The 27418-nt window shown below is 53.6% G+C and overlaps 1 protein-coding gene across 1 annotated transcript in view; it reads right to left on the bottom strand.

The window, feature by feature from the left end:
- ZNF185 (zinc finger protein 185 with LIM domain) overlaps positions 1 to 27418 on the bottom strand; it is a 42256-nt gene that overhangs the window by 4188 nt on the left and 10650 nt on the right. The window contains 30 exon segments of the mRNA XM_032702338.1: positions 536 to 604; positions 2298 to 2363; positions 3387 to 3482; positions 3704 to 3796; positions 5151 to 5303; positions 5784 to 5864; positions 6622 to 6702; positions 7272 to 7355; positions 8173 to 8286; positions 8434 to 8511; positions 8903 to 8986; positions 9941 to 10030; positions 10370 to 10414; positions 10970 to 11050; positions 12864 to 12932; positions 13294 to 13374; positions 14089 to 14163; positions 15112 to 15216; positions 15769 to 15840; positions 16379 to 16417; positions 17993 to 18068; positions 19365 to 19468; positions 19929 to 19991; positions 20883 to 20963; positions 21184 to 21222; positions 22682 to 22737; positions 23123 to 23150; positions 23382 to 23432; positions 23434 to 23517; positions 25827 to 25899. Coding sequence (XP_032558229.1) covers positions 536 to 604; positions 2298 to 2363; positions 3387 to 3482; positions 3704 to 3796; positions 5151 to 5303; positions 5784 to 5864; positions 6622 to 6702; positions 7272 to 7355; positions 8173 to 8286; positions 8434 to 8511; positions 8903 to 8986; positions 9941 to 10030; positions 10370 to 10414; positions 10970 to 11050; positions 12864 to 12932; positions 13294 to 13374; positions 14089 to 14163; positions 15112 to 15216; positions 15769 to 15840; positions 16379 to 16417; positions 17993 to 18068; positions 19365 to 19468; positions 19929 to 19991; positions 20883 to 20963; positions 21184 to 21222; positions 22682 to 22737; positions 23123 to 23150; positions 23382 to 23432; positions 23434 to 23517; positions 25827 to 25899 — 2311 coding nt within the window.

The following is a 27418-nucleotide window of genomic DNA, read 5'->3' as shown; positions in this document are numbered from 1 at the left end:
GGCCAAACCCTGCTCTGGGCCACGCTGCTGCCAGTCTGGAGCAGCTTCACTCAGTTACCTTCAAGCAGAACACAAAAGACTGAAGATTTAAGCTTGCAAACGGCCTAATTTAACTTTTTTAAACTCAAAAACTAACTTTTTTTTGAGCGAGCACCTCCAACCTCCACGTTTTGCTCACCACCTCCAATCGTTTGTCTAAGTGTTCAGGTGCCCAGTGAAGCCTAGCGGTGGCCAAGTATGCAGCCTAAAAACCTGCAGGGTGGTGTTTGCATCCACCTCAGAGACCACCTCGCTCCAAGCGGAGCTTCCCTGCCCCTGGGAGCGGTGGGACAGAGGGAGGAGTTGTCACAACTGGGTCCTCACCCACCAAAACTCTGCTCCCCAATTAACAGGGCTCCGAGTGCTCCGGCCCCTGGAGCCGGGTGGGAGGTGTGAGCTGGCAAAGCCGCGTGCTGGGCCGGGCACACGCGTGTGTGTGTGACACATGTGAGTGACACGTGTGTGACACGCGAGTGTCCCCGGCCGCTCCTCGTACCTTCCATAGCGCGGGGAGGCTGGAAAGCCGCCGGTGTTCACGTACTCCTTCACAAAGAGGATCCCTCTCCTAAGGAACCAGAACGGGAAGCATTTGCATGAGAAAAGAGTGGAGCTAATGAGAGACCACGTGTGTGCGTGTGAGTGTGTCTGTGTGTGTCTGTGTGCGTGTGTGTGTCTGTGTGTCTGTGTGTGTGTGTGTGTGCCGGGACACGGGACGAGATGCTGTTGTCCTGGGATAAATCCCGGAGAGCGAGCATTGTTGCTAAAGAACACCTAATACAGTCCTCTAATTACCCCACCAAAACAAATCAAGTTAATTAGGAAGAATGGGATGCATAATGTAACCCTTTCATCCAGTTATCCGCCGGTTTTGCAGGGATAAGTCCTTCCCAGCTCGTGTCAGGATTATTCACACAATGAGCGCGGAGAGAGCTCGCGGTTCTGCCCGCGGGCACCAAACCCGACTGGCACAGCGCTGCTCCGCCTCTGGAATATCCCCAGGGTTTTCAGCCAGCGCTGGTTTGTCTGGGGATGGTTTTGCTCCCTTTGCATATTCATATCCCCGCCTCTCCCCGCTCCCGGTTTCAGAATTCCATGCCCCCTGTGCGTGCAGCTGTGCCCGGGCTGAGCTCTGCCCTGTGCCCCCAGCTCTGCCCGCAACCACGACACGAACTCATCAGGCTCTTTCTCCACGGGGCATTTTCACTGCTGCCCAAAAGCTACAATTAATCCTCTCTCCTTACACGGGCAAACTAAGCCCTGGCACAGCTGAGGAAAGAAAAGCTCTTCCTTGTATTTTTTTTACTGAGAAAAAACACTTTCTGTGTCATAGAAACATGAATCCCAGAATGGTTTGGGTTGGAAGGGCCCTTAAAGATCATCTAAACCGACCTTAAAGCTCATCTTGTTCCACCCCTAGTGGGTGGAACAACTAGGGGTGGAACCTAGGGACCCCTCCCACTAGCCCAGGTTGCTCCAAGCCCCATCCAACCTGGCCTCGGACACTTCCAGGGATGGGGCAGCCACAGCTTCTCTGGGAAATCCATTCCAGCAACCTCCCCACCCTCCCAGGGAAGAATTCCTTCCTTAAGACACTCTCATCTCCAATACTAATGTGGAATATGGATGGGGAGCTGGGTCTGAGCTACTGAATAACTTTAGAGAGAATCCCAGGATTGTTAAGGTTGGAAAAGATCCCCAAGTCCAACCATCAGCCCAGCAACACCACTGTGGTCACCACTAACCCATGTTCCCAGGGGCCACATCCACATATTTTCTGAACACTTCCAAGGGATGGGGACTCCACCCCTGCCCTGGGCAGCTGGGCCAGGGCTGGACAACCCTGTCCATGAAGAAATTTTTCCAATATCCCACCTAACTCTCCCCTGGCACAGCCTGAGGCCGTTCCCTCTCCTCCTGTCCCTTGTTCCCTGGAAGCAGAGCCCGACCCCCCCCCCCCGGCTCCCCCGTCCTGTCAGGGGGTTGCAGAGCCAGAAGGTCCCCCCTGAGCCTCCTTTTCTCCAGGCTGAGCCCCCCCAGCTCCCTCAGCTGCTCCTGCTGCTCCAGCCCCTTCCCCAGCTCCATTCCCTTCCCTGCACACGCTCCAGCCCCTCCATGTCCTTCTTGTGAGGGGCCCAAAACTGCCCCAGCACTGGAGATGCCTCACAGGGACGGGCACTGCCCTGGTCCTGCTGCCACAGGTGCCAAAGGCTGGGATGTCTCCCCTCCCAGGATGGCTCTGTGCCCCCTTGGCTCTTTACCCGGCAGTGCTGGAGTCAGGATGGAACCCGGGGCTGGAGAGCCTCTCACTGGAACTGGAGAGGAGCCTGGTGGGAGAGGGAAAATCTGTGAGCCACCACAGGAGCCAAGCTGGCAGGAGAGGACCTACCCCTGCTGCTGGGAGGGCAGGTTGGTATCACAGCCCTTAACTGGCACCAAACCAGCTCCTTTTCTGCTTCCCTGGAGAAGGGGTTTGGAAAAGTCTCATTTATAGGGCCATGGGAGAGATGATCAATAAGGACAATAAGACCTTCCAATAAGGACAGACTCCAAGTGAGTCTGAATGGGAGCAGCTCTGGAGGGATTTGGCACAGGATGTGCAGCAGGAGAGGAGCAGCTGGGCCGTGGTGGCCAAAGCCAACACCACTGTCCCCAGCCCAGTCCTTGGAAAAGCTGCAGAAGGGGAAAGGTGGCAAAACTATGGAAAACAGCCTGGCCCATTGGCTCAGCCATGAGACCTGGGCTGTTTGCCTTGCAGAGAGGAGGCTGCTCTTTCCTGGAGCCATTCCAAGGCTATCCAGGGATCCTGTGCCTCCTCTTCACACCCACAACATAGTGCCCAGTCCAGATCCAACACTCAGCCCCGTGGTGGCCCCATACACGTGGGTGGGCTGGCACTACCAGGAGGGACTGCAGGAAGCCCAGGGCAATGGTATTCCATAGTGGATAGCTCCTGCCCTCCCAACAGCCCCATTCTGGGAGCAGTTCAGTTGTTTGATCATTGACTTTCTGGGGACACTGATCTTGTCTCTCCAAGTCTCTCTTCACTTTGAGCTCTTTTTTCCCGTAGCAAAAGCCAGTTCTTGGCCAGGGACCAGCTCTCCATCCTCCTGCCCCTCTGCTCTGGCATCCCACATGGTGGGAAACCTCCAGAGACCAGAGATGGATGTATTCCAGGCCCTGTGCTGGGCAGCTTTTGCTAGGAATGGTTTAACAGTAGGTCTGTGCCTCTGGAATGGTTTCCACTCCCTGGAAACCGTTTCTCTCTTAGTTCTTGGCTTTGCTTCCTGGCTTCTCTTCCCCAAATTTCATGGAAGTTTCCCTCACAACCACCACAGCTGCCCGTTTACCTGCTGCTGTTGTAGTTCAGGCTGTCCATGTAGAACGGCACCCTGTGGCTTCTCTGGGCCATGGACATGCTGGGATCTCTGGGAAGGGAGTCATGGCTACGGGAAGGAAGTGGTGCAGTCTCAAGGCTCTGATCCTGCGCACGTGAGGGATCCTCACAAGTGCTGGGAATCTTGGCTGAATGTCCCTGCTGGGCCCCAAACTCCCCCACACTCCACAGGCATCGCCCGCTCAGGGAATCGGGGCATCCCAGTGGATGAACAAAGGGAGCAGTGGGGTGGTTTGGGGTTTGAAGGGTTTGGATGCCCCCCTGACTCACCACCCAGCCGGGGGGGTGAACTCCCCGTGCCCCCTGGCACCGTCCGATCGGCTGCTCCCGTCGGAAACTCTCCCGTCGGGATCCAGGGTGGGTCTGGCGAGGAAGAACAAAGCCCTGAGCACGTTGTAGTACCTGGAATCCCCACCCAGCAGTGCCCACCATGGCTCTGGCTGCTGGCTGCTGATGATCTCAGAGGCCTTTTCCAACCACAGGGATTCCATGATTCCATGGTGCATTCCCTCCACACCCCACATTCCATGCCCAGCAGAGCAGCCCCCAAACCCAACCCCTGAGCATTAGGACACATCCAACGAACATATCCAAGGTTGTTTCCTTCCCACTGCACCCCCTGCATGTGTGCCCTGCTGCCCAGCTGGCCCATCCCGCTGCCAGTCCCTGGAATCCCCACCCAGCAGTGCCCACCATGGCTCTGCCACTGCCCAGCCCTGGCACAGCTGCCCAGGGCACTGGTGGAGTCCCTGTCCCTGGAAGTGCTCAAAAACACGTGGATGTGGCACCTGGGGACATGGCTCGGTGGTGACCATGGTGGGGGAGCTGGGTTGGCTGTTGGTGATCTCAGAGGTCTTTTCCAACCACATGATTCCATGGTGCCTTCCCTCCACACCCGACATTCCATGCCCAGGAGAGCAGCCCCCAAACCCAACCCCTGAACATTGGGACATATCCAACGGATATATCCGAGATTGTTTCCTTCCCACTGCACCCCCTCCACATGCTGCCAGCCCTGCCCATTTTCCCTTTTCCAAGCCAGAAATCCTTAGAAGAATGGTTTTAACCCATGGGCACAGCTCAGGCTCTTTCCACAGGGAAAATGAGCCCATGGCTGATGGTCATGTGAGGGCAGGGTTAGGTGGGATATTGGGAAGGAATTCCTTGCTAGGAGGGTGGGGAGGCCCTGGTACAGGTTGCCCAGAGAAGCTGTGGCTGCCCCATCCCTGGAAGTGTCCAAGGCCAGGTTGGATGGGATTTGGAGCAACCTGGGCTAGAGGAAGGTGTCCCTGCCCATGGCAGGGGGTGGAACTGGATGGGCTTTAAGGTTTCCAGCCCAAACTATTCCATGATTCCCTGATTCTGTGAAATGTTGTCTCCAACCCTGCCAGCTGAGTTGAGGAGGATCTCAAGGCTCTCAGGAGGATTTTAATTCCAAGGCCTAGAGCTGCTGCTGGTGAGGTAGGAACGTCTTCCCCAAAGTTCCTCATGTTGTACTTTGTCCCAGGTGTACAGTCCTGTGACAGGCCCAAATCCATGAGGATTTAATACTGCTGTTCCCTCTGGGAACAAAATCCTGTTCTCACTCCTCGATGGTACAACCTGGGGCAGAGTTTCTGTCACCTCACTCTGTACCAGCAGCTTTCCCTGTCTCTGCATCTTAAACCCTCCATGCCCAAACCTTCCACCCCCAAACCCTCCATCCCCAAACCCTCACCTCCTGGTGCTGAACACTTGGCTGTCCACGTAGGCCGGGATCCTGTGGCTGGGAGCTGTCCCAAAGAAGGGCTGGGGGTCCTGGTACAGAGGCACAGGGTGCTGGCTCTCATGGGCACTGAGAACACTCTCTCTGGAGCTGAAGTCAGACCTGCTGAAGAATTAAAGCCAATTTGACCATAAAGCCAATGACTGCCTGTGCTCTGCCCCCCTCACACAGGGGCTCAGGGTTTGCCAAGGCTGGATCCTGCCTCTTCCTACAGGCAAGAAGGAGAACCTGGGACACGGTTTTGTTAAGACAAGCACAGAATCCCAAAATAGTTTGGGTTGGGAGGGACTTTAAAGCTCATTTCATTCCACCAGGGACACCTTCCACTAGCCCAGGTTGCTCCAGCCTGGCCTTGGACACTTCCAGGGATGGGGTAGCCACAGCTTCTCTGGGCAACCTGTGCCAGGGCCTCCCCACCCTCACAGCCAACAATTCCTTTCTATATTCCTTTGGTGAATATCATTGGATTAGGCACATTTACTGGGGCCAGAACTTCAGCCAGGTGTGTATCAAGGAGTAGGAAGGGGAAAGGAGGATGGTTTGGGAGCCACTGATGGCAGAAGCAAAGGGATATTCCCACTGTACCTGGCTGCCCCCAGGCCAGGCTCACTGTGCCTCCAGTCCTGGGCACTGTCTGTGGAGGGGATGGAGTGGGCTGGAGTGACCCTGGGGGGGGAGGAAAGAGCTGCATCAGCTCCAGAACCTGTGTCTGAGCCTGTCCCCTGAGGGAGGAAATGCAGGGACACCGTGGTTATAGAATCCTAAAATCCCAGAATGGTTTGTGCTGGAAGGGACCTCAAAGATCATCCAGTTCCACCCCCTGCCATGGGCAGGGACACCTTCCACTAGCCCAGGTTGCTCCAACCTGGCCTTGGACACTTCCAGGAATCCAGGAGCAGCCACAGCTTCTCTGGGAAATCCATTCCAGCACCTCCCCACCCTCACAACCAACAATTCCTTCCCAATATCCCATCTAATCCTGCCCTCTGCCAGTGGGAAGCCATTCCCTGTGTCCTGTCCCTCCCTGCCTTGTCCCCAGTCCCTCTCCAGCTCTCCTGGAGCCCCTTCAGGCCCTGCAAGGTGCTCTCAGCTCTCCCTGGAGCCTTCTCTTCTCCAGGGGAACCCCCCCAGCTCTCCCAGCCTGGCTCCAGAGCAGAGGGGCTCCAGCCCTGGGAGCTGCTCCGTGGCCTCCTCTGGACTCCTCCAGCAGCTCCACGTCCTTCTGATGTTCAGCTGCAGCAACTCCTGTGTGAAATCCCTGCAGTGCTGAGGGTCTGGGATGAGGGGGCAAAGGTGGCCCTGGCAGTTTATGTTGGTTTGGAAATTCACTAAGCCAAGAAATGAACATTTGTGATGCCTTTGGACAGGGCAGCAGGAGAACTCTGGGGGTGGGAGGCACTATCCTGGTTCCCTGACTCCCCACCTGTCCTGGCGTGGCTCGGACTCGTTGGCACATGGGGTCTCTGGAGCAGGGATGCTGCTTCCTCCAGGTCCAGAGCTGGACCTGCCAAGACAGGAGACCCTTTAGAGTCTGCAGAAGCACCACTGTGCCCAGAATTCCTGTGGGATGGAGATGCAGCCTCAAGAAAAGTACAATATCCCTTCATAGGAATGTGCCAGATGGAATCATGGAATCGTTCAGGTTGGAAAAGCCCTCCAAGATCATCAAGTCCAACCCTCAACTCAGCCCCACCACCATGTTCACCATGAAACCACGTCCTCAGATAATCCAAGGAGAAACAAGACAGAGGGAAAATCCAGACTTGTTAAAAAACAGAGCTGAAAGAAAAGAAATAAAGCTCCTGATGGGCTTCAGTTCCCTGTTTACCCTTCCCAAACTTGACACCTGAATTCTGGGTGTTTAGTTGCAACTATTATGGGTTATCCAGCAGTCCTGTGTCCTGTTTCAGCTCAGGGTGTGAGATGGCCTTGTGTGGGTCCTCAGCTCCCTCCTCCCAGCGTGGGGACTCCCAACCCCAACCCCAGCACCCTCAGTCCCTCCTCCAGAAGCCCCTGCAGCAAATCCCTCCGTGTTCTCCCATCAGGAAAAGCAAATCCCAGTCTTTCTCTTGCCTTCTTTCCGTGAATTCTTCGCTCTGCACATGGAATGACATCCCCTTGTCCGTGTCCCTGCTCCCACCAGTGCTGTCCTGGGACCTGGGGAGAGGAACACTCTGCTTTACACCCCCAGGTGAAGATGTTGCTCACTGAGACACGTGTGAGGAAGCCCAGTTTGACCAAAAGCCTCAACTCTTTCAAATTTAGGGGGAAAATATGGACAAAAGCAAAGAAATCCTCAAAGTCCTTTCATTTGGACACTCAGCCCTGCCTGGGGAAGTTCAGAATGAGACCCAGGGTTACCACAGAGGTGTCACCCCATGCCAAATTTTATTGCTTCTGTTGGCACATGTCCCTAGAGACAGGCTCTGCTCCCAAATTTAAGGTCTAGGCAGCAAATCCTGGCAGTCCAGCTGGACAGGGTTTGCTGGCTCCAGCTAAGGAGGATCTTTTCTCCAGGTTTTCCTATAAAACCCTGACAAAAGGTTCACCCAGTAGAAGCAGCGCTGGAATCAGGCACAAAAATGTCCCCACATTGCACAAATGGAGGTTTAGGTTGGATATCAGGGAAAATTTCTTCGTGGAAAGGGTTGTAAAGCACTGGAACAGGTTGCCCAGGGCAGTGGTGGAGTCCCCCATCCCTGGGAATGCTCAGAAAACGGGTGGATGTGGCACTTGAGGCCATGGGTGGGTGACCACAGTGGTGGTGCTGGTTGATGGTTGGACTTGGTGACTTTAGAGGTTTTTTCCCACCATAACAATTCCATGATTCCATGAAAAGAGGAGCCTGGGAGAAGACTGTAAAAAACAGAAGCCTGGGAGAGGATTTTGTGAGTGTGTGTACGTGGGGGAAGACACGCAAGGAATGAACCCTCGTCCTCCAGGAAAAGGCCGGGGGGATTATCCAGTTCCTTACCCGACCACGCCGGGCTCATGGGCTGTGGGCTCCTGTGCCCTGGGCAGCTCTGGGTGGGCACCATGGCCAGCAGGTCCTTGGCCCCTCTCAGTGAGGCTGGTTGAGCCTGAAAACCTGAAATAAAGATCCATGATTAAGGCAGTGGAGAAAATCCCTGCTGGGGTGGGTGGGCAGACACCCATTCCCAGGACAGGAGCCACCAGGCCAGAGCTATTCCCAACATCCCAGAAGAGCAAACACCCCAGTCATCCCAATCCTTACTCGTTCCAGTGGGGCTGGAGCTGTGCTGGGCCCTCAGAACTGGTGGAGCTGCTCCTCTCCTCGTACCCCAGGACAGACCTGCCAACCAGAAAGATCCATCACATCCCTAAAAACTCTGCTCACCAGGCAGGGCTTGTGTCAACCTGCACCAGGACCTTCTTTCCATCATAACAGTTGCATTTCCATATATTCCACCTGCTTCCATATATCCCTGCTACCACTCCAGCATCCCCGAACATTCCACTGGATTATCAGGGAATAAAAAGGGACTGACTGAACCCCACCAAGAGGAGGAAAAGTCTGGAGGCTGTGGCTCGTGTCATAGGAGATGGAGAGGGATTTAAACCTCAGTTGCTTCCACCCTCGGGGCAAAAATTGGGAGAAGGAGCCTCTTTCTGTGCCTGCCCATTCAGGTTTCCCTTAATCCTCAGTATTCCTCACAAACCCACTAAACTCACCCCACTCCTACCTTTTAAAGGAATATTCCGTGTCCTCTCTGTGCACAGGGGCTCTCTCAGTGGGAGGAAAAGGGACATCAGGCTGCAAGCTGGACCTGTCCAAAAAACCAAAGAGTTTCCAGCTCGACAACTTTCCAGAGGCTTGAAGGGGGGTTTGTATGGAATCACAACACTGCAGTTTTATCAGCCCAGAAAACAGAAAGGAATTGTCTCAGGGAACTGATTTTCCTTCTGAAAGCCCCATTTTCACTCTCCCTAATCCAGAAGAAGAGAGGCTGTTGGTGGAACATGGAATCAGGGACTGGTTTGGGTTGGGAAGGACCTTAAAGCTCATCCAGTCCCCCCCCCTTGCCATGGGCAGGGACACCTTCCACTGTCCCAGGTTGCTCCAAGCCCTGTCCCTGAAATTTGCTCAGCTCAAGAGCTTTGATGAGCCAATCCATGGAGTCAAGTCCCAAAATAATGGATAAATAAGTGAGAAAAGCAGCTCCAGGGAAATCAGTGTTTGCTGACAACAGCAGCAACTCTGTCCTGCCTCTGACAGTGTCAGGGGAGGAGATGCTCCAAAATCCTGTGGGATGGAGACACCTTGGAGATCAGTACTAAAAGCTGCTGAATCTGCTCCCGGAATCCCAGGATCACTGAGGTTGGAAAAGCCCTCCAGGACCATCCAGTCCCCCTGAGCCCAACCCCCACCTTGTCCCCCAGCCCAGAGCACTGAGTGCCACAGCCAGGCCTTCCTTGGGCACCTCCAGGGATGGGGACTCCACCACCTCCCTGGGCAGTTCCAATGCCTGACAACCCTTTCCAGGAAGGAATCCTTCCAGAATTCCCAGGCTGCTTCTCTGGGAAGAAGTCATGTAACAGTGAACAGAAAGACTCTGTTCCCACTGTTTATCCACATGGGATTTCCCATTTCCAGCTGCTTTGTTGCCCAATGTGGATTCTGCTTCCAACTCTACTCCAGACAAGTTATTTATTCCCACCCCAGCTTCCCTCTGGGAGCAGATCCAGTGCCATCCCCAGGCCCTGATGGTTTAGGGTCAGACCTTCCAACATCCAGGGTAGGAGAGGGCTCATAGTGATGGAGCAGCTCGTCCGCAGCATCCCCAGGTCTGTCCCTGGAATCAGAGCTGGACCTGGAACAGGGGGAGATTGGTGGGTCCCAACAGGAAGCTCAGCAAGTTGGAGAACAGAGCAAGAAGCAAAAACACCAAACAGGAGATTTTTCTGTCTCCAATGTAACATCTTTTCTTCCTGCTCAGCTCAGGGAATTTCCTGGAGTGCTGAGCCATAAATCCAACCAACCCATCCCTGTACCAGGAAAGCAGCTGGAGGATCTCAGTCCAATCTGAGGGGGTGGGTCAGGCCCACCCCTCTTTAGTGCCCTGACATTTGTCAGTGCTGGGTCAGGAGAAGACCCTCCTCACTCTAAAATCAAGGAGAAAAAGTGAATTTTACATTTATTTGACACTTACTTGGGTGGGTAAAGCCCATTGTTGGCTTCTGTGTGCTCAGGGAAGCTGCAAAGGAGAGACACAACTTCAGGAGGCAGCTTTGGCAAATGTTGTACAGTGATTTTCCCATGCATTTCGTAAAAGAAAGGAGGGAATCCCTAAACTTCCCAGGGATGTCCCTGTCCACAGGGAAAATGGCAAGAAACTTTGGGGAATTCAATGCATGGGAAGTACAAACTTGGTAACTGTTGCAAAAGTAAATAAAAAGGTGGAGGTTGGAGGCTGAGAGAGACATTGAGTGTGAACCTCTCTGTACTGTTAAAACCAGAAATAAAATCCATTCCACAACTGGTTTACATTTGGGAATAAACCCGGATTTTTTTTTATTATTGAAAATAAAAAGGAACAAAATATCCCACAATTTGATTGAAGAGGGCAGTGTTTTCTTTACTCCCTCCCTTAAATGAAATTTAGTGAAACTGCTGCAGTTCTGCAAAGCCCACATTGAATTTGTTTTTCCACCAGCAAATATCTAGAGATTCCAGACAGCTCCAGAGCAGCAGTTGCTGATTTGCACAACACCCACTAAAGGAATCTCAGGAGGAGCTGGGAGGACTTTACCTTCCATTCATGGAAGCCACAGTGGCTCTGGGGGCCTCATCCCATGGGAAGGGCTCAGGCTTTTCCTTCAGAGCTTTATCACTAGAAAAAGGAAAATTCCAGTGAAAACATGACCTGTCAGCATTTGTGTTGGATCATTCCACAATAATGTGCTCATATTTAGTTGAGAGGAGCCCCAAATGGGGCTAAATCTGTATATCAGGATAGGAGGGTCAACCATCTGAGCACAGAGGGCCTGACTGCAACTTATGGATCATGGAATGGTTTGGGTTGGAAGGACCTTAAAGCTCATCCAGTTCCACCCCCTGACATGGGCAGGGACACATTCCACTAGCCCAGGGTGCTCCAATCCCCTCCAACCTGGCCTTGGACACTTCCAGGGATCCAGGGGCAGCCACAGCTTCTCTGGGAAATCCATTCCAGTACCTCCCCATCCCACAACCAACAATTCCTTCCCAATATCCCATCTAACCCTCTGCCAGTGGGAAGCCATTCCCTGTGTCCTGTCCCTCCAGGCCTTGTCCCCAGTCCCTCTCCAGCTCTCCTGGAGCCCCTTTAGGCCCTGGAAGGTGCTCTCAGGTCTCCCTGGAGCCTTCTCTCCTCCAGGGCTCCCCCAGCCCGACCCTACTCCCACCTTTCCCTCTCCAGCCCCGTCACGCTGTGTGTCCGTGTCCTCCCTTCCCTGCCAGTTCCTCCCTCGGCAGTTTGAGGTGGTTTCAGTCCTGAGGCATCCCCGAATTCCCCTGGGAGCCTGGCTCCCAACCAGGGGCAGCTCTGTGCCCCCGGTGACCCCAGGCAGGCACAAAGGGGGCCTTGTGTTCCGGCTGCTCCTGCAGGGACACGTGGGGACACGGCCGTGGCTCTCAGCTCAGTGCCCACCACAGCCCAGCCTCTACCTTTCCTCGAGCACTCCAGACTTTGCTCCAGCCTGGGATGGCACTCTGGGGACAGTTCCAGCCTGACTGTCACTGCTGGGGGTGCAGAGTGAGCAGCAATGAACTGTGTGTGCCCCACAAAGTCCTCTGGTGACCCCCAGCCTCCCACAGCTCTGGAAGCACAACAGGGGAGGCCACGGGGGCAGCTCTGCCTGTTCCAGTCCAGACCAGCCCCAAATCCAGAGGGCTCACCCTGGGAACAAGGGGAGCCCTGCCAATGTGGGGGATATTTTAGAGACCACAGAATCCCAGACTGGGTTGGGACCTTAAAGCCCATCCTGTTCCACCCCTGCCATGGGCAGGGACACCTTCCACTAGCCCAGGTTGCCCCAAGCCTTGTCCAACCTGGCCCTTGGACACTTCCAGGGATAGGGAGTCAACAATCAACAGCCTCTCTGGAATTCTCCTGTGTGCATTCCACAGGACCAAGGAGAGGCAGATCCCTCTCTCTCAGGAGGGCCAGAACCTTCCCTGCCCTCAGCTTTGAATTCCCTGCGTCACCTGTCCTTTGGGAACCTCCATTAGCCTTTAAATTCCCAATCAGTTCCTTGTTCCTCAGGTTTTCCTCCACACAACAGAGCTTTCCACACTTCCCCACCCCCTCCAGATTTCCCACAGAGGCCCAGAACCCACATCAGCAGGAGCCACTGGCCACTGAGGGTCAACACATCCCTCGCAGGTGGAAAAACTCCCCAGGGAATGGCAACTGGAGCAGGAAAATAAAATGAAATGCATGAACAAGAGTGTTTAGGGACTGAGGCAGAGAGCAGGATCCTGCAGGGAGGGGAAGGAAGGGTGGAGAACACCGAGAAGCTGCAGCTCAGCCAGCAGATGATGCTCTTGGAATGCAGCCCAGGCTGGAGGGATCCCGTCTGGGGGACACCAGGAGCAGGTGGATGCTGTTCCTGAGCAAAGAGTTTGTGTTGAGCAGCACAGAGCAGCCCCTCCCCACTCCTTACCTGTCCCCACGCTGTGTCACAGCCTCCCAGGAGGATTTCCCATTCAGGGCCTGGCTGTCCTCACCATTCCTACAGGGAGAACAGCAGGAAGAGTGAGGGAGCGGGCTGAGGGGCAGCCTGGGGCACAGGGGGGTGTTTGTTGGGATTGTGCTGCCAACAGGGCAGGGATTAGGGTCAAACAAGAGCAGGTTCAAAGAGTTGCAGGTTTGGGCTCATTTCCTCAGCACAGAGAACCAGGTGATGTCCAAGCTGTGGGAGGACCATCTGGGAATGTTTCCTCCCGGATTGCTGATGCTTTTGGGAAGTGCTCCTCTCCTCAGTTCCCTCTGCTGAGTTCTTGCTGTGTCCTGGATGTGTCTCCAGGAAAACCCCTCCCCAAGCAGAGCCAAACGTCCCTTCCCTGGGGAGCCTGAGGGGCCAAGAGACCCACCTGATTCCAGCAGAAGTGGAGCTTCTCCCTGAAGTTTCCCTCAGGGATGGGGATGTTTGGCTCCTGCTGTCTGTCATGGGGCTGCAAGAGAAGGGAAAGAACGAGGCTGTCACTCCTCACCCAACCAGCTCCCTCTGCAGCTGCCCAAAACTGTCCCACTTGAAGAGTCCCTTTTGGGAATGGAGCAAGTGGAAATGAACCATCACTGTTTTCAACCCACTCATTTACAGAGTTATCTTATTAAAACCTTTAAATTGAAACTGCTGCTGTTTGCCAGGAATATCCACCTCCTGCAGTGACACCCCAACAAACACATCAGAAGCAGGGAAGCAGCAAAAAACACTTCACCATGTTTGCAGTGAAAACCATTTCACCACTTTTATACCCCTATTCATGGATTCAGCCAAAAAAAAAATGGAAACAACTGAAATTGTTCCCCTACACCTGTTTTGGCAAGAAAGAGTTGAGCTGGATGGGGCTTGGAGCAACCTGGGGTAGTGGAAGTTGGAACAAGATGAGCTTTAAGGTCCATTCCAGCCCAAAACCATTCCATGATTCTGTGTTGGGGATTTTTCCTTTCACATCCTGAGGTTTTCTCTCAGGATATTGCAAAATCCTTGGAGGACATGACACGGATTCTAGACATAAAACCTTTTCAAACAGCTCTCTGCAGCTAGGAAAAGGTCTTCTATGTTTGAAGGCCGACAGATTTGGGTCATTTTCCCTCCCTGAGGAGGACTCTCCAACCTACAGCCTCCAGAATTATCCCAGATATCCTGGCTGTGCTGCACTTACCTGGAGGGAGAGGCTGCTGCTACCTTTGGCTCATCCCAGGAAGATCCAGGGGTGGTTTTCCTTGGCCTATCAGCACTGACAAAACACCCAAATGACAAAGCATTAAAGACAAGGGATTTTTAGGAGCTTTTTTCCGTGGGGGTCCTGCTTTCTGCCCCACAGCTCTTGTCTCTCCCTGGGCAAGGCCTCCCCAGGGTGTCCCTGTGCCCCGTGGCACTGCTGGGACTCACACCTGCCTTTCTGCTCAAAGACCCCGTTTTACAAACTGATTTTTCCCCTTTACCAAAGCTGCAGCTCTTCCTATGCTCAGCCCGTGCATTTGCATGACAAACTCCCCCAAAATGCACAGCTGAAAGCTCAGAATTCCCCAAATCGAGTGATGTGAGGGAAGGAGGGAAGCTGCTCCCCAGCCCCTGCCTCAAAACTGCCCCACAAGGGCATGAAATCAGCGCCAGAATTCCCGAGGCAGCTCCTTCATCCCAGAGAATAAACAACTGGGGCTGAAAGGCCCCATTTATTGGGCTCCCTGCTGGGCCCATGAAAGCCCAGAGTGGCAGAGAAGCTCATAATGCCCTGCCTGGCATCCAGCCACCCCTCAGAGCAGGGACACGGAGCTGAATCCCAAATGAAACGGTTCTGCCTGAAAACAGCGGAGGATTCTCCCTCCCAGGGCAAATGTTCCTGGTTCAGCTAAACTTTCCTGCATCTCCCTCAGCCCCCCACCCTGTGCCAGCTGCTCCTGCCCAGTGTGGGCTGAGGAGGTCTGTCATTCCATGGCAGGAACATTCCAGGTTGTCTGTTGTCCCTGGGAGAGGGACTGGGGCCGACACCTGCCCTCAGAATCAGTTTGAAGACAATGAACCTCCCACCCCCCTCTGCTCACACCCATCACAGCAGAATAACCAAATCTCAGGCCTAAGAAAGCAGAGCTGACTCAGGGGGTGGGAATACCAGGGTATGGAGTATTTGGGATGGGGGTGAGGGGGGCAGTTCACACAGCCAAGATGGGCAGGAAGAGAAAACCTTTGCTGTCTCAGGGCTGGGCGAGGGTTGCTCTGACTCCTCCTGGGATTGTCTTCCCTCAAGGGCCACCAAGGCTCATTCCTGGTGGAGACAGGACTGAGGGGGCTGTGGAGGGAGATCAGGAGGGGCTCAGTGCCAGCTTCTGCCTCTTCAACTCCCTGAGAGGTCTTAATGTTGCAGTAAAATGTTAAAGGTGACATTCAAGGCTGTTTGCCACCCCCAGGGCTGGCACTTGGCACTTGGTGACACTACCCTGTCCCTTTGGCTGCCCCTCTGTTTCCCCAGGAGAGCTGAGGTCATCATTCACTTTGGATTCTTTCTTTAGGAAAGGACAATCGGGATTTCAGAATCATGGAATGACAGAATGCTTTGGGTTGATGGAGACCTTAAACACCTCGTGCCACCCCCTGCCATGGGCAGTAGACAACTTCCACCAGCCCAGGTTGCTCCAAGACACGTCCAACCTGGCCTTGGACACTTCCAGGGATGGAGCAGCCACAGCTTCTCCGGGAAGCCCCCTCTGCAAACCTTCCATCTCTGGTTGTGCTCAGGGAGCTGCTGCCTTGCAGAGAAATGCACTTATCCCCAAACCAGCGTGCCCTGGTATCCCAGTGCCCTGGCATCCCAGTGCCACCCTGCTCCAGGCCGAGCAAATACCTGCTGTCATCCGGCGCAAACCGGCGGGAACCCGGCACGGTTGGACTCCTCCTCTGCTGCCCCTCCTCCTCTCTATCTCAATTCTTTCCAAGGGGAAAAAAGAGAGACAAATGCCACGCTGTTTCCTATTTTCCCCAGCTAATCCAGGAGGTGTGGTCCTGTTTTCCCTGGAGCTGTGTCTGCCCTGTTTCCCCCAGGGTAGGTTGTTCCTGCTCCTCCTCCGGAGCTGAACAGAGCCAGGTCAGAGACAATTTTACAACCAGCATCATGTGAGTGCTTGAATTCCAGAGAGAGACATTTCCCTACCCACTGACAGCTTTGGAAGTGGAATGCCTGAAGAGCATTCCCCGGCTGGCCAGAGTCAGATTCCCTGGAAGCACAAAGTCTCTCCATGCCTCACGTTGTCCATAACCCAAAGCACCAGCAGTGTTGTTTTCCCACTGTTTATCTCAAAAGGATCCCAGTGTGATCAACCCCAAGCATCCTTTTTAAGGGAATTGTCCTTCCTCTGCTTTGAAACACCTGGGATCTGGTATCCCAGCATTTAACAGCAACCTGGAATATCCACAGAACCCACTCCAGCAGCACTTCCCAGGGGTCCACGACCTACCTCTTGGCAAACAAGGGTGGGAATTCCTGTGTTGGGCTGCTGTAAAGGAAGGATTGAGGCAACAGTTAGAAGTCTGGAGGAAAAACACACCTTGGCAGGGCAGAGCCCCAAAATCCCTGACCAGCACTGCCCCAGGGGCTGCAGGGTCCTGTCACCCCCTTTGGGCAGAGCTGGCAGTGCCCAGAGGGGACAATTCCAAATCAAATCATACAAATGCAATATATACAAGTAGAAAAAGCAGCTGGGAAGAAAGAAGCTTCCCCAAAGGGCCCTTTTTTAATGTAAATTGATAAAATTTTTTTATTGTTGTTCTCCCAGCACGCAGACCTGGCTCTTCCCACAGCACACACCGCCAGTGCTCCAGCGGGAACAGCAGCCAGGGAAAAAAAAACCACCCTCAAAGTCCTTATAGATCCTGTCCAAGTGCTTTCCATGTCCTTACAAATCCTACCCAAAGCACATTCTCCCACCCTGGGCACCGTGAGTGCTGCTGGCACATCCCCTCCCTGCTCCTGCTGCACCTCCTCCTGGTGCTCGTTGTGTCACCCAGAGTTATGTCAAGAGGAAAAGCATTTCTAGTGAAGCAGCCTGCAAAAAAAACCCAAAAAAACCCCACCCCATCACAGCTCCTGGGAGAGCAGAGACCTTGAAAATCTGCTTTTTTTTCCCCTCCCAGGGAAGAGATGGACAGCAGAGCCTTGGGCACCAAGAGCTCCCACACATCCCTCACGCTCCTGTGAGGTTCTTCCCTCCTGTGAACCCACACGGGGGGTTTCTTTTTTCCCCACTAAGATCAGGGTCTTGTAAATGCAGCTCTTGTCCAAACACAAACTGTCACAAAGAGCTGCTCCATGCTGGAGGCAGTTTAGGTTTGTTCTGATTTTTCTCGTGCACTCAACGAGATTGGAGAGAGCACTTTAAGAGCTGAGGCTGAAAATTGGACTTCCTATTGCAGAGCTCTAGTGGTTTTTCTTTTCCTGAAGTTTCATCCCTCTCAGTGAGGAAGACTTGGAGGATTTCCCCAGTTTTGCAGAAAGCTGCAGATATCACAGGATCCTGGAATGGTTTGGGCTGGAAGGATCTAAAGCTCATCCAGCTCCACCCCTGCATGGGCAGGGACACATTCCACTAGCCCAGGTTGCCTCCAAGCCCTGTCCAGCTGGCCTTGGGACACTTCCAGGCCATCAGGGGCAGTACAGCTTCTCTGGGAAACCTGTGACAGGGCCTCCCAACCCTCCCAGTCAGGAATTCCTTCCTAATATCCCATCTAATCCTTTGGTAATGGGAAGCCATTTCCCCTTGTCCTGTCCCTCCATCCCTTGTCCCCAGTCCCTCTCCAGCTCTCCTGGAGCCCCTTTAGGCCCTGCAAGGGGGCTCTCAGCTTTCCTGGATCCTTCTCTTCTCCAGGTGAACCCCCCCAGCTCTCCCAGCCTGGCTCCAGAGCAGCCCTTGGAGCATCTCCGTGGCACTCCTTGGCAGGTCTTGGCAGCTGCCACTTCACCATTACCATGGTTCCCTTAACCTTCAGAGCCTTGGGACCAGCCACCATTCCTGTGAGACACCTCCAACAGCCCCTTCCCAGCTCCTGCCCCACCCTGGACATTGGAGGCTCACCCGTTGCTCTTCTTGGCCGCTGACAGGACGTAGGCGCGTTCCCGGCCGGCCGAGCGCCGCAGGACACTGTTGCAGCCTCAGCCCTGCAAGGAGGGAGAGACAGGGTCACATCCTGCTCATCCTCACTCTGGCTGAGCTGGAGATTCCAGGAATAACTCAGGGGAGGCTGGTGCTGACCCTGACAGAGCTCCCACACTCTGGGGAGCAGAAATCAGAGAATCGTCAACGTCGGAAAAGACCTTCCGACCATCAACCAGCACCACGGTCACCTCTAAACCACCTCCTCAAGTGCCACATCCACGGGTTTCCTGAACACTTCCAGGGATGGGGACTCCACCACTGACCCCTCTTTCTGTGAAGAAATTACCCTGAAATCTCCAGTCTCCATTGAACCAGAACTCAGAGGCAGTGACAGTGTCTTAACTTCTCCTTTCAGTATCATTCCTGCTGGAACCACAGCACTTCCACATGGATGGAAAGCACCAGGGGGGAAAACCAAACACTTCCTCTTGCAGGAGGGCAGAGAGAGTTTTCCATTCCTTTCCCAGACCTGGGTTTTTGCAATATTGGATACCATGGGACAGAAAAATGGGAGACAGGACACACCTCTGTGTTCACTTCCAACAGGCAGGAGCACGGGAGCACCAAGGGAGAGAGCAAATCCCTGAAAGGGCTTCTAATGGTTTGACCCCAGGGGGCAAATTACCCAGTTTTCATCTGTACAAGGCTTGTGTCTGAGGGAAAGGGGCTTCAGAGGCTCAGCTGGAGCAACAAGAGAAATCAGACCTGTTCTTGTCTGCTGCCCCATCCCTGGAAGTGTCCAAGGCCAGGTTGGACAGGATTTGGAGCAACCTGGTCCAGTGGAAGGTGTCCCTGCCCATGGCAGGGGTGGGACTGGATGGGCTTTAAGGTCCTTCCAACCCAAACAAATCTGGGCTGATTCCATGATTCTGCTCCTGAGATGAGCGTGACAGACCTGCCAGGAATGTGGCATTGGATTCCATCCCTGAGTGATCTCGACCCCGGGGAGGGAGCTGGGCTCTCCCCTCCTGCCAGGCTGTCTGACATCTCTGTCTTCCACTGGGACATGAGGCAGCCCATGGATTCACAGCCCTTCCCAGCTGCCCAGTTAATTGGGCTGTGCTGTCAGGTTGGATCATGTCAGGCTTTTTAATTACATTTTGTTGGGGAGGGCATGGCCGTGGGCCAGAGTTGGGCTCTGAGCAGAATATATGATTATTATTATTATATTATTATTATTATTACTACTATTTTATTGCAAGACCAGCCCTAATGGCTCATCCATGTCATTCCCAGGCAATGAACAGCCCAGCTGGAGAGATGCCACTTGTCCTTGTCCCTGCAGGAACACGGAGGGACCTCGAGGACTCACCTCCTTCTTGTGTTTCATCCGGAGAAAAAGGCACATCCTCCTCATCCCCATCCACGGATTTTTGCCTGACGTTGTAAGGAGCCCTGTAACAGACAGGGAAGGGGAGAGCCAGGGGTAAGGGACACAAGCCAAACACAGCTGAATCCATGGGACATGTGGAAATGGTTCAGATCCTGGAAAACACTTGTGTTTTCCATGTGCATTGGGGTGCACTCGTCCTGTAGGGTTTGTTTCCTTCCTCCAGCCCCATTCCAGAGCAGAGCCACATTCTAGCAGTGCTGCCCTGCCACAAGGCTCCTCCTTTCTCCAGCTTTCAGGAAGTCCAGCAATGCTCCAAACCAAGTTCCCAGGCTGCATCCTCCAGCCTGGGCCCTTGGGATAAAACTCCCTCCATGCAAAGGCAGTTCAAGGAACACTTGATGGCCACGGAGGCTCTGGGAGCCACTTCTTTCCAGTGGGAGCTCTGGAAGCTTCCTGGGCATCCCTGTGCAGGTGGCCTTGGCACTGAGCAGGGACAGGGAGCTGCTCCCTCTGCACACTCACAGTTTCTTGTAGTCCTCAGTGGTCATCCTGTATCCAGAGGGGGACCGGCCCTGGGCTCTGTCCCTTCATGGAATTGCTGCAGGAGGCACAAATCACACCTGTTAATGTGATCCTTCCCAGGGGAGCTCCACGGGGTGGAGGAAAACAGGGTCAGCCCAAATATCACCCTCACTAAATGCTGTTGAATTGAAGAGCAGCATTTGCTTTCTTTTTGGGTTTAGGACTGGGATTTGAGGTCTGCTTTGCTCCTCAGGGATACTGTGAGCTGTCGGAGCTGGTGTGGGCATATCCTGCTGTGGGATGGGGGAATTCCACCCCAGGACCTTGTGGCATCATCCTTGTCCCAAGATGAACCAAACAGGGGGGAAAATGGGGTTTACAAAAGATTTGGCTTGAGATGAAACAAAGGACTTCTAGAATCACAGAACCATGGGATGGTTTGGGTTGGAAGGACCTTAAAGATCTTCCAGTTCCACTCCCTGCCATGGCCAGGGACACCTTCCACCCTCCCAGGGTTGCTCCAAGCCCTGTCCAACCTGGACACTTGCAGGGGTGGGGCAGCCACAGCTCCTCTGGGCTCAGATCAGAGCCACACTCAGATCTGACTCCTCAGGATCCAAAGTCAGTGCCTTGCACGAAACAGGTTTTCAAAATAACCCCCAACAAACAAACCCCGTTAAAAACACCGAATCAAGCGTTCCAGCTTTGCAAGGATTCCTGGGGTTTTGTTCCCTCACTCCCAAACCCTTTGCCAAACTAAACCCAAACCCACAGGTCCTTTCGCAGCCCACCCGAGCTCCGGCGAGGAACACACGGAGTTTGACCCCAAGCATTCCATAGGGATTTAGGGGAGCTCTGGGAGCCCCAAGACGCTGGACAAAGCGAGAGGGTGACCAGAACCGTGTTCAAGTGTTTTTAAAGCTCCTTTTCCTGGAGAAAAAGATGCACACGTACTTTTTCTGTGCTGGTTGGGAAGAGGAGGAGGAATCTGGCACAGCCGAGAGGTCTTGTGCGATGGTCCTGGTGAACACCCCCCTGGGAAGGGAAGGGGCAGCTTCAATTTTTGGCTGGAAAATGTTTGGGACCAAGACCGAACTACCTGTTAAACAACAGGACTGTCTCTTCAGCAAGGCCCTCCCTGAGCACTGTGTTCCCAACCAACAGAACCCACCAGAGAGGACTGTTTTTCACGCTTGTTGCTCCTGATCCAGCTCTCCTTCCCCTGCAGCCCAAATTTATCCCATTCCATACCAACCTGATGAGGTAACCGGACTGGGGCTTGGAGGAAGGTGACCTGTGCAAAGAACAGACATCAGTGAGTCAAGAAACACGGGGAAAAACAACAGCAGCAGCACCAGGATTAAAAGGGAATGTCCACATGGATGTCACACCAAAAATCCAGCTGAGCAGGCCTGGAGGGATCCCAGAGCTGCTGTACCTGGGTCAGCCTGGGGAGGGTTCTTTAGAAATGAACAGTCATCAGGACAAGCCCTAGAAAAGATTTTTTTTTTTTAATAAGAAAAGCGAGTTTTAGAATTTTCCAATTCCAATCAGCCACGCTGGCAGGGTTTTCTGGCTCAAAATTAACAGCAAGTTGAGGGCACAGAGGGGAGAAGTTGGGTGTAATTGAGCTCCTGGTTGGTTTATCACTGGAAAACAACTTTATGTGAACTCCTCTGAGGGTCCATTCCTGTGAAGGGAGCTCCTCTGGGGGTATCCTGTCTAAGTGCTACAAGAAGTGGCAAGAGCTGGCACAGGAAAAGGGAGAGGAAGCAGGAAACTGCTCCTGGGAGAGGGCAGTGCTGGCCCAGCAGTGGCACTGAGCTCTCACACAGCACTAGGCCCTTCCCAACAGTTTGATATCCAGCACTAGGCCCTTCCCAACAGTTTGATATCCCAGGACAGTCCTCCTCCCAGCCCCTGGGTTCCTGGAGAGCCCTTGTGCTCCAGCTCTGAGGGGAATTCAGTCCCACCCAGGGCTTCTCCTGCTCTGAGGAGCCCCCAGGCTTAGAGCACACAGGACGCTGAGCTGCAACCCCAGTCTTGTGGGACTGTGGGTTGGAAAGCATCCATCCTTCCTTCCTTCCCTCTATCCATCCTTCCTTCCTTCTCTCCATCCATCCATCCTTCCTTTCTTCCTTCCCTCCATCCATCCCTCCCTCTGTCCTTCCTTTCCTACATCCATCCCTCCATCCTTCCTTCCCTCCCTCCCTCCATCCCTCCCTCTCTCCAGCCTTCCTTCCATCCCTCCATCTCTCATCCATCCATTCCTCCCTCCCTCCGTACATATATTCCTCCATCCTTCCTTCCCTCCATCCCTCCATCCATCCTTCCTCCTTCCCTCCATCCATTTATCCTTCCATCCACCCATCCCTCCATCCATCCTTCCCTCCATCTCTCATCCATCATCCCTCCCTCCCTCTCTCCATCCTTCCTTCCCTTCCATCCATCCCTCCATCCCTCCCTCTCCCTGGGGACAGTTTCCAAGGCATTACACAACCTCTGGAGAAGATGTTCTTAGAAGAGTAGTGAATTTTCGAGTTCCCCCATTAAAATCAGCCCCCCTGGCAGTGTCTGCTGGCTCCAGACAAAGCCCCCAGCACAAGGCAGGGGCTCCTCAAGGGCTCTGCTTTCCAGCACAATCCCAGCAGGGAGCGGGTTTGAGGAGGGGAAGAACCACTGGAAGCACAGACCCTGTGAGAGGGGAAGGAACAGGATGGATCCCCAAACCAAGATGGGCCCCCCAAAATTACCTGTCATTCTGGGGAGCAGCAGGTTTGGGGGCTGGGGATCCCCCCCGGCCCCAGACCTGAGAGAGGAGAGAACATCATGAATTGAGGGTCTGGCTGAACATGGCAGGGATGTTTTTGGAGAGAGCTGGAAGACAAGATGGATTTGGGCTTGGTTTGGGTTCTAAATCCAGTGAAACTGGTGCAGCCTGGTGTTCCCTGGCACTGTGGGAGCTGAACTCCCTCCCAGCCAGGTCTGCCCTGTGTTTGTCACTCTGGAGATGCTAAAGCACTTCAAAAAAATTTGGAGTTCTCCTGAGACTTCCAATGTGCCTGTGCTGCTGGATTCCCAGCTCCCAGGAAAGGGATTTCCCAGAGCCCCAGCCTGCATTTATCCAAAATAAGCAGGAGCAGCACTTCCTTCTGGCCCTGTCACTGCCTGGCACCTCAGGGACCCCCAAACACATCAGCACCACGTCTGCTTCCTCTGCAGCTGGAGAACAGAGGGCTTGGAGAACCCAGAGCTCCAGGGGTGCTTGGAGAAGGTGGGATTGTTGGGGTGTCCTGTGCAGGGCTAAGAGTTGGATTGGATGGTCCTTGTGGGTCCCTTCCAACTCAGGGCGTTCTGTGGGTCTGCTCACAGGAGTGGGAGGAGAAGGGAAGGGAAAAGAACATCCTCATGGAAAGGCAAGAAGAAGAGGAGCATCCTCATGGGCACACTTACAGGGGGCTGCTCTTCTTCTCATCCTCAGAGTCCGAGTTGTGGTGGTGGATCCCTCTTGTCTCCTCTCAGGGTGGTGCGAACCTTCATCTGCTTAATGATCCTGCGCCGGTCCTCGTCCGTGGGGGGATGATCCCTCCTGGACAGCCAAGGGGAGGGAGGAAGAGGGATCAGAAAGGCCAAGGCCTCCCAGAGCAGCAGGTGAGAGGGGGTGGAGGAGCAGGAGCCCAGGGCTCTCTCCTCTGCCAGAGATCCCAACACCGGGCGAGTCTTTTCCCACTTCCAACAAAATATTGGAGACATGAGGTCATCCAGTCCTCAGGATCAACTTATCCTGATGCATCTCCTCCTCTGCAGGGTGTTTTCACACCTCAGTGGTCTCAGCTTGCCCTGGTGGCCTGTTCCAGCTGGAGGAGACACATCCTTTGGCTCCTCATTCCCACATTTCCATCACCAAGCTCCGTTTCAAAAGCGTATTGTCCACCCGAGTCTCCCTAAATCTGGGAATGTCCTCTCCTGGGTGGACTCTCTTTCATCTCCATCCTCTTCCTCCTCCTCCTCCTTCTCTCTGTCCAGGCAACCAACCACAACTACGCTCTCTGGTTGGAAAGGTCAGCAATGCAATTAAACATAAAATCAAAACGTGGGAAAACAGAAGGTTTATGGATTGGGAGCTGCCAAGTCCTCCCAGTGGGAAACAGATGGGGTGAAAAAAGCACAGGTTCATGGGGAGGAGTATTAAAGCCAAAAATATTGGGAGCAGACAGGGAAGCAGACAGGAAAAGTCTCTCCCAAGGGAAGGAAATGTGCAGGTGATTGATGGGAAGGGCTTTGGTCATCCCAGAGTGCCAAAATCCTGCTGGATCAAAGTGATTACAGCTGGATATTATATAGAGAGAGAGATAAACAGGGGCATTTTAGGGGGCATTTTTAGCTGTTTTCCCATGGAGGACCAGATAAGGAAATCTCCTTTTCCATGTATTTCTGACTATTTCCCATCTTTTTCCAGTTTGGAAATGCCTGATAAAGGCTGAAAATGTGGAGCCTGCTCTGCTCCTCACACTGGACCCAAACCAGCTCAGGGGTTTGGACACCAGCGAGTTCCTGCAGCTTATCATCAATCCAAGGGAGCTGCCTGGGCTCCCTGAGCCTGTGGAAACACGAAATAATTCCATGCATCCATCAGGAAAGAAGGGCAGCTCAGTCTCTGTGCTCAGGATGAGCTGAAGGCTGCCCAGAAAAACCTCATCCCCGAGGAGCTGCCGGGCAGTAAATTGATTTATCTCTGGCACAGGCTCCTGTGCTTCGAGGAGACATTGTTTGTTAGGAGTAGGATTTTTATTTTGTTAAAAAAAAAAATGGTCCCATTGGATCATCTCTAAGGAAAACACAGCTCTGAGGGTGAGGAGGGTGTCCTTCCCCACGTGGAATTAGCAGGAGCAGGTAAAAGGCACAGTTATGCAGGGCCACAACCCTGTCAGGATGCACTTTAGGGACACCTTCTGTGGGGAGCACCTGGAAAGGGAAGCACTGAAATTGAAAATTAAAGCTGTTTCCTAATGGAAATGGGGCATTTCCATCAGCTCCATAGCACTGGTTCGGCTTCCCTATGGATTTGGAAGCATCATCCCATCTAATTGTGGCTGTACTTTCAGTGGGGGTTGCAGAGACAGGGAATTTTGAGGAGGGTCTTGAAAAGAGGGTACTGTGGGAATTTATTAGTGATCTGCTCATCTCAAAGCCTTCAGCCAGGCTCCAAGCCCTCCAGCCCTCTATATTGTCACCACCATGGAATTTATAGCTTCATTTTGGAGCTTCAGGCTGGAGTAGGTCCCAGACAAGGAATCACAGAATCACAGGATCGTTAAGGTGGGAAAAGACCTTTTAGATCCCCGAGTCCAACCCTCAAACCAGCACCACCACGGTCACCACTGAACCACGTCCTCAAGTGCCACAGCCACGTGTTTTTTGAATGCTTCCAAGGGATGGGGACTCCACCCCTGCCCTGGGCAGCTGGGCCAGGGCTGGACAACCCTGTCCATGAGGAAATTTTCCCTGACATCCAACCTAAATCTCCACTGGTGCAACTTGAGGCTGTTCCCATTCATCCCATCCCTTGTTTCCTGGGAGCAGAGCCTGACCCCCCCCCCCCAGGGTCCCCCTCCTGTCAGGGAGCTGCAGAGCCAGAAGGTCCCCCCTGAGCCTCCTTTTCTCCAGGCTGAGCCCCCCAGCTCCCTCAGCTGCTCCTGCTGCTCCAGCCCCTTCCCAGCTCCCTTCCCTTCCCTGCACACGCTCCAGCCCCTCAGTGTCATTCCTGGTCATTCCTGCCAGGGAAGTGGTGTCCTCTGCCCTTGGACACACTGCACTGAGGGAGCTGAGCAGAGACATTCCAGCAGGTACAGCTGAGCTGAGGAAACACGGGAATCACCACGAGAGGGAAGGAATTACCTTTGCTGACACCCAGGGACATCATGGTCACAGCAGCACCTTCCCCTACACACTGCCTGAAGCCAACAAGCCCCTGGAAGAGATGAAAAAAAAAAGGGGATAAGCAAAATAACAGTTCTACTGTAAAAAGCTTTGTGGAGGGGACAGCACGGCCACAGTGTCACAGCCACAGAGCCCGGAGGGGGGACACTCTGCTGCTGTCCCACTGCTGGGCTTCCTCCCCACGTCCCTCCAAGGAGAGGAAAAACCAAATCCAGACCAGGAATCCCTCAGAGCAGACGTGACTGAGGTGTTTTTCCAGGTCTGGGAAGAAAGTGGGAGAGGAGACCTTAGAAAAAGGTGGGATAGACCTTCTGGAGTCTACAGAACCCAGAGGCTTCTGGAGTAACCTTGGTTGGTGGCCAGTGGGAGCAGGACATGAGGGCTCTTGAGGAGGGATCTGCCAAGAGATCAACAGATCTCTAACAGAGAGATCTGGGATCACCCCAAGACACAGCAGAGACATCTCACCGCCTGTCTTGGAAGCAAAAGTTAATTCTTCCTTCTGACAACAGCTGGGTCCCTCCTTCCAGTGACCAGGAAGGAGAAACTCTGGATGTCCCCCCTCAGGATGAGGAATTTGCAGACCACTCACTGCTTGTTTAGGGCTATAGTTGAATCACAAACCACCACAAACCAAAAGTCAGGGGGGAAAATGTTGGTTGGTTCAGAGTCTGCCACGACAATCAAGGTTTTTTTCCCCCAACAAACAAATGAATAAATAAAAGAAAGGAAACCCCTCAACACTGGCCCAGTGTTTGGGGATGAGGGGGACATCTGATTATAGGTTTGTCAGAAGTGGTTCTTTTCTTTTTCCACTGCCTTGTTTTCTCACAGAAGCTGCAGGAGATGAGCCCTTGTTTCAGAGGAGAAAACCAGTCACAGACCGGTTTGGGTTGGAAAGCTCCTCCAGTTCCAACCCCCTGCCATTGGCAGGGACACCTTCCAGCTTTTCCATCCCCCCCCAGTCTTTCCTTGCCAGAATCTCCTGGATTCTGGAGTGACTCTGCTCCTCAGTAATGAAAAGGCCCAACCCTCTTCAGGAGAATCTAAAATGAGGTTGTTATTCCCTGCTGGTGGGCCTGTCCCTGCAGTATTCCTGAGAAGCCACACGCCCAGGAGGAATTCCAGGTGCTGATCTCATGGCATTGCTGCTTGGCAAAGGCTCCTCCTTTGGCTTGTCTCAGCCAGAGCTCTCCCCACTGCACATCCCCTGCTCTGAGATCATGGACAAGCTCTGCCATCACCCCAAGGCTCCCATTCCTCCTGCAAACACTCCCAAACATGGATCCAGCTCCCACCAGGAGCAGCCCCCCCTGCTCATCCTTCCCGGATTCCCCCTTCCCACGGAAATTTAATAGACTTGCTGTTTAGAGAGAAAAGAAAACTCATCCTGAATATCCATGAGGAGCCTCTGAATACTTGGGTGTCTCCTTCCTGAAGGTGGGAGACGAGGCTGGAGCTGTCAGGAGCACAGAAATTCCTCTAATCTGGCAAATTTGGGTTAAAAAGGAATCACATTCCTTGGACCTCCCAGAGTGAGGCAGATTCAG

The sequence above is a fragment of the Chiroxiphia lanceolata genome, chromosome 14, assembly GCF_009829145.1.
Source record: "Chiroxiphia lanceolata isolate bChiLan1 chromosome 14, bChiLan1.pri, whole genome shotgun sequence".
Classification (NCBI taxonomy): Eukaryota; Metazoa; Chordata; class Aves; order Passeriformes; family Pipridae; genus Chiroxiphia; species Chiroxiphia lanceolata.
The sequence above is the reverse complement of the archived record's forward strand: the minus strand, read 5'-3'. Positions and strand labels throughout refer to the sequence as shown.